This window comes from Psilocybe cubensis, chromosome 2 (genome assembly GCF_017499595.1).
Source record: "Psilocybe cubensis strain MGC-MH-2018 chromosome 2, whole genome shotgun sequence".
NCBI lineage: Eukaryota > Fungi > Basidiomycota > Agaricomycetes > Agaricales > Agrocybaceae > Psilocybe > Psilocybe cubensis.
In genome coordinates this window covers 521906-528001 of record NC_063000.1, presented here as the reverse complement: position 1 = coordinate 528001, position 6096 = coordinate 521906, and the positions used below count along the sequence as shown (strand labels likewise).

General features: G+C 41.8%; 2 protein-coding genes across 2 annotated transcripts; one reads left to right on the top strand and one right to left on the bottom strand.

Moving 5' to 3' along the window:
• JR316_0001687 (Ribonucleoside-diphosphate reductase small chain) lies at positions 1 to 2284 on the bottom strand (the record flags this gene model as incomplete). The annotated part of the gene is made up of 8 exons (XM_047887487.1): positions 1 to 440; positions 494 to 641; positions 831 to 846; positions 1239 to 1287; positions 1347 to 1744; positions 1806 to 2041; positions 2116 to 2222; positions 2272 to 2284. 8 exons carry the CDS (start codon positions 2282 to 2284, stop codon positions 1 to 3), a joined length of 1407 nt encoding a protein of 468 aa, XP_047752410.1.
• Positions 2285 to 4386: 2102 nt separating this feature from the next.
• JR316_0001686 (uncharacterized protein) lies at positions 4387 to 5479 on the top strand (the record flags this gene model as incomplete). Its single annotated transcript, XM_047887486.1, is given in 3 exon segments — positions 4387 to 4423; positions 4511 to 5352; positions 5366 to 5479. The coding sequence occupies 3 exon segments, from the start codon at positions 4387 to 4389 to the stop codon at positions 5477 to 5479; spliced, it is 993 nt and encodes a 330-aa protein (XP_047752409.1).
• Positions 5480 to 6096: the final 617 nt, after the last annotated feature.

Sequence of the window (6096 nt, the reverse complement as noted above, 5' to 3'; positions counted from 1 at the left end):
CTACTTTCCTTGATCGTCTTGATCAACCATTGCTTCATTAAACCGACACTCGCCACTCCATTTCGACTCAAAACTTGTAAGACTCCCAAGGAGAATCAATTGCACATCGTCGATATGCTCCAGGATGTCCTTCAAACCAGTTTGATGTCGGTTAAGCAGCTCCGGCGTCGAGGTCAAGAACCTCAGAACAAGCGAGTATAGATGAGGACAGGCCTTTCCTTGGTACATGAGATGCTCGATAACCTCCTGCAACGCGTCGGGTGTGTTGCCTTCTTTGTCTTTGTCCATCCAAAAGCGTAGAACATCTTCATACATACCATCTTCTCCTAGAGTAACACGAGTCCGCCAGTGAAGCGGTATAGAAAAGCACAGCGATACCAAGATACCCATTGAGGTACATACCCTAATCCAAGCATGAGAAAGTCTGTACAACCTACAGTCTACATGAAATTTTAATGTCTATCATAATCACAAGAAAACAGAGGCAGCGTACAAACGCTGATTAATGTAAACGACAAAATATTCTGCTTCACGTCTTTCTTCGGCTGCTCCATCACAGCCGTGTTCTGCACCAGAGACGGTGCGTGGAAGTCGAACGAGAAGAGCTCGTTTTCAGGTGCTTTGGGCTGTGCCGCCTGCGCCTGCGCGGGCGCGGGGTGGGAGTACATTAGTCACAGCATAATAAGTGGACATTGGTTGGGTGGATAGTCACAGTAATATGAACTGATAGATTGCCACGCGCTTGGAGTTTTCCGAGATTGATACTGGGCATACAGTCTAAAGAGCGCAAAATCACCACAGACGGATAATTGGAATGAAACAGTATTCACCTTCCCATCCAGAACTCTATGACAAGGGTTTAATTTCAACAGGAAGTTGTATTATTCCACGGTGTCTAGGATTTACCCTTCAGTAGCGGGTACATAGATATTACATCAACAAAAAGTATGAATAAACCATATAACATGTTCAAGAAAGGTCAAGGAGATGATTACCGAACTGTCCGTCTAAAATAGCGTCTTCCATAGTTGGGGGGATATACGCCAGCGCCATCTCCTCGAGAAAAAAAACCAGCTTTCAGTTCCCCAGGGACGATAGGGATAAGATCATCGATCCCCTAAAAACTCGTCAACTGAATCCCAAATTCAGACAAACAATGTCATACTTTGTTACATGTACCGTACAATTGCTTGTACCCAAGAGACACCAGAAGGGCGTCTGCTTTGCATTCCACGTACCGATTCAGGTCGTCTAATGGAATGTCTATCTCGGAAAGGTCCAGCAAATCTATAATATTCAGCATGCTAATCAGACACGGACCATTAAAAAACAAACCATTATCATACCACTGCCGAATTTTTTTTCGATTTTAACAATGGTCCCGACGAATTCGTTGACAAAACTGGTTAACGGACGCCTTTTCAAATGATAAAAAAGCAGCGAGACAAAGTCTACATGACATTCCCTGTCATTGAAGATCCGGGTGTAAGTAGATACCATAGTTGGGAGGTAATCTTTGCCAGAAAACCATTGTAGAAGCCGGGACAGAGAAATACCAAATATTCCTTGAATGAATATAAAAACGAGCAACCTCTCAGAGAAAGGATACACGGAAGATCTCGTCCAAATATTCATAAATTTTTCCTTTGGACGCAAGAGTTCCCATTCATCGACGCAATCGTCCATTCGAATTCCTGTGAGACCGTGCGTAATCTTGGCCATCGCCTCCTGGTGGACGTTTTCACTGTTAGAACGTTGTTAATCGAATCCTGAGATAAATCCATGTATAAAAAATTCACACCCACTTGACCGACTGGAAACTGAAATAGCAATGTGCTTCTGGGACTGTAATTTCTTTGGAGATTATATCCAATAGTCGCTTATGTATCCCATGAGAAGCAATAGAAAGTTTGAAAAAGAAGATGCCACCGCATCGTTGTTGGAATGACAGACACTCAGTCCAATCCTTAGAGTCACGTGATAAACCAGCACAACGTGCTTCCCATAACGTCGTCACAGCATGCAAGTATGCTTTCCAAATCTGAACAGGGCAGTTCCAAGGCAATTCAAACAAAGTTAGTCCCGAAGGAAAAAATGTTACATTAACAACAACACCTTAATGTACCGAATGGGAAAGAGAACAAAACGCCGCGAATCCTTAGCGAGTAGTCGCTCCTGCACATCAAGAATAAGAATTCGAGCGGGAGAGAACCTATGAATCTCTATCATAACATTACAAACACAACAAACCGCGACATTTGAGGCGCTCACCAAGATTCGCCATAACAATGGAGCTGTGAACTTGTGCACACTGACTCTGTCTGACGACCTGACCTTAAATCTACGTCGCGGTTTACACATAAAGAGACTCAGAATGCAATACACCGTCACTTACAACACGAGCTAAGACTTGCATACATCATCACGTAAACATAAGCACGTACACTTCCTCCCACGATGGGTAAAAGTGCTGGCTAGTTAGCGTGATAGTTGCTATTACTCATATGATCTGACAACCAAACAAAATAACAACACACGGCGGACAAAGTGTTGCTTACTTGGTGTTACGTGAGCAGTTCGTGACTGGACCCAATTAAACACAAGCTAAGTGACAGTAATACTTGCATACGTCATCACGTAAACATAAACACGTACACTTCCTCCCACGATGGGTAAAAGTGCTGACTAGTTAGCGTGATAGTTGCTATTACTCATATGATCTAACAACCAAACAAAATAACAACACACGGCGGACAAAGTGTCGCCTACTTGGTGTTACATGAACAGTTCGTGACTGGACCCAATTAAAGAATCATTGAACGAATTTCAGTAACAGTACCAGATACCATACACAGACAAAACTCTATATAAACGAGTACACCCTATTTAAATAAGACAAAAGACCAGAACAGATAAAATCAACACCAACGCCCCGACAGACCCATTTCCAGATATATTGAAGAATGGTGAGCGCTTACAAAAACTTATAGTAGAACTATCTGTCAAATTACACAACGCAGACCACTTATATTAACACACAAAACACGGTATCGTCGTTGAAAGCGTCGACTCTGCAACGCGGTAAGTAATCGTTTTACCTATGGGAATTATCGCTGATGAAAAATTCGATTCGTCACCTTGTATCCAATTCAAATCTGGTTAAACTTGAAACTTGATATTAAATGAATTTAAATTGACACGGATTAATTCCGATTTCACGCGTTGGACGAAATTTCAGATATCGATATCTACAGGTACAAACCCGAATATAGCCGTCCATATGTAGAAAAACTTAAAGTGTTACGTTTCAACGAATATTACAAGTTCACCACAATATGGCTTTATCATGATGACGCTATAAAACACATAAATGACACTACAAATCTCGTATTCACTGTCAGTATCTCTGTACTGATGTTCTGGTTCAGATATTTTACTATGAATGACATGAAAGCCATAGCCGATTCCCATGGCATACAATTTTCCCGTTTAACTAAACCCAAACTATTCGCTAAGATATTTGAACACCAATGCAGTAGCAAATGCAGTAACTTGATATATGTTTTCAAATGCATGGCAAGACCACGTCAACATATATTCAGTATTTTCGAAGAACGGTGTGGCAATTTCGATTTTGAAAGACGAACTGTCGCCAAAGAAAATTTGAACAACCCACCACAAGACAATCCTGGTATAGACTGCGCGGATACGATTACAGAATCACAGCAACCCAATCGAGTTAAAGCGGTCCCCATCGACAAAGATCATCTTAAACCTATCGGGAAAGATGAAAAATTAAAAATTATACGGGAATGGAAACAAGAAATGTCTACGGACAGACTGTCCAATGTAGTATGCGCGGCATGCGCTTTGAGGTTTTTCAAGCGCGATTGTATATGGGTAAACCCAGACAATACCAAGCTGAATCTACTACAAAATCCACACTTGCCAGATTCAATTTTACCTAAGACTTATGATATCAAGATTTACAGAAAGGCCATACTGCATTATAAAGGCATGGAATACCGTGATCGTATTGGCAAGCTATGTCTCTGTCCAAAATGTGACAAAGCACTAGCGGCCTTCACTATGCCTAAATTTGCTTTGTGTAACTGGATGTATTATGGAATTGAAAGTTTACCAGAAACCGTGAAGACGGCGATAGAACATTCAACTATCTTCGACAGGATGTTATGTTCGCGAGCACGGTCCAGTGTAATCACGTGCAGATTGAACCACACCACACAAACAGAAGACAAAGACGACAACGAAAATACGTTGAGTCGAGCTAGGAAAGGTATAAGAGGAAACGTTCTAGTATCACCGCTAGACGTGATACGCATGAACAATGTTATACCACCTGCGTCTGACACGATAAGGGACACAATGTGTGCTATATTCATCGGTAAAGATCTACCTAACCGTAAGACCATTCACAGATATAAACCTACCTTAGTCCGAAGATCGAGGGTAAAGACAATAATACACTTTCTATTAACCGAAAATCCAGAATACTCTGCGAGCACCGAGTACAGCGAAGAGAATATGAGACTTTTGTTTGACAACGACAAAGACGAGGGTATACCACACGCCGTACATATAGGCGCTATGACCGATAACGACGCCATCAGCTCAGCCGTCGCAGATTATACATGTCGAAATGTGGATGAAAATTCAAAGGACGAATTATACAATGAATTACTGATGGAAAATGTAGGATATACATCTGGAGACAACTCACCACAGGCATTCCTGACTATGAAATCAACTGCTTTGGAGAGATGTCTCACTGGGAAACCATTCCTGGCTTCTGGTACAGGATCTAGTATGGTACCTGACTTTCAAAATCCATCGATCTTGACATGGTTATTCCCCCATCTGGACCCTTGGGGTATCGGAGGGTTTTACCATCCCGGACGAAAGATTAAAATAAGCATGGAGGAACAACTCAAACATCTTCTTTTAGTAGACGACAGCCCGTTTGCGAAAGACCCAGAATTCGCGTTTATTTTCTATAACATATGTCGGAAGGCACTAGTGTCCCAGAGTCTACGTTTCTTGGTATCCCAATCGTCACACAAGAAAATAGCTAACGAACTGTTAAATATCGATTTAGACATGTTAAGTCACTTAACCAAAGAATGTGAGAAAAATCCGTATTACAAACCAACAGAAACAAAAGAAAAAGAAGCTTTTAGACTACTGTCTTCGATCAGACTGGTATCAAAACACGTACCCGGGAGCGATGGCTACAAACTAACTCTACGTAACCAAATCAGGGCATTGATTAATAATAAAGGAACACCAACACTATTCATCACTATCAACCCGTCTGACGTGGACAACCCTATCGTACGTCTGTTAGCGGGTGAGGATATTTCATTGGAAAGTATCGAACGAGGAGAGGACTGGACGAAATGGAGAAGATCACTCTTTGCAGCACGGAACCCTTCAGGATGTGCACGTTTTTTTGACCTAATGATAAACAACTTCATTAACGTCATATTACGATACGGGCGCGAGGAAAATGGTTTATACGGCAAATGTACAGCGTACTACGGTACTGTCGAGGCACAAGGTAAAGGAACATTACATTGCCACATGCTGATTTGGTTGCACGGGCACTTATCTCCCCAGAAACTACGCGATGAAATGACCCGATCAATACATTATCAAACAAGAGTGTTCATGTGGATCGAATCTATAATTCAATGTGAATTTCCAAACTCAGTAGGATCCGAACAACAGACTAACGATTACCCCCGACGAATACTATCTACTGAAACAGGTGATCCTCATCCAGGTGTAATACAATCACCTTCCCCACAAAATTATACCGATATAAACCAATTTTGGCTCGAGTTCGACTTCTTCCTGGAGCGAATCTTACATCAGTACGCATGGCACGAGCACCAAGCAACGTGCTGGAAATACCTTGAACGAGGTCAATCCAAATCAGACAATAATTGCAGAATGGGTATAAATGGGCAGACCTTGGAAAAGACTACATTAGACGAAATAACAAAAGAGATACTACTCCGCAGACACCATCCAAGATTAGCGCAACACACTGATATAGTATCATTCTTATTGCAG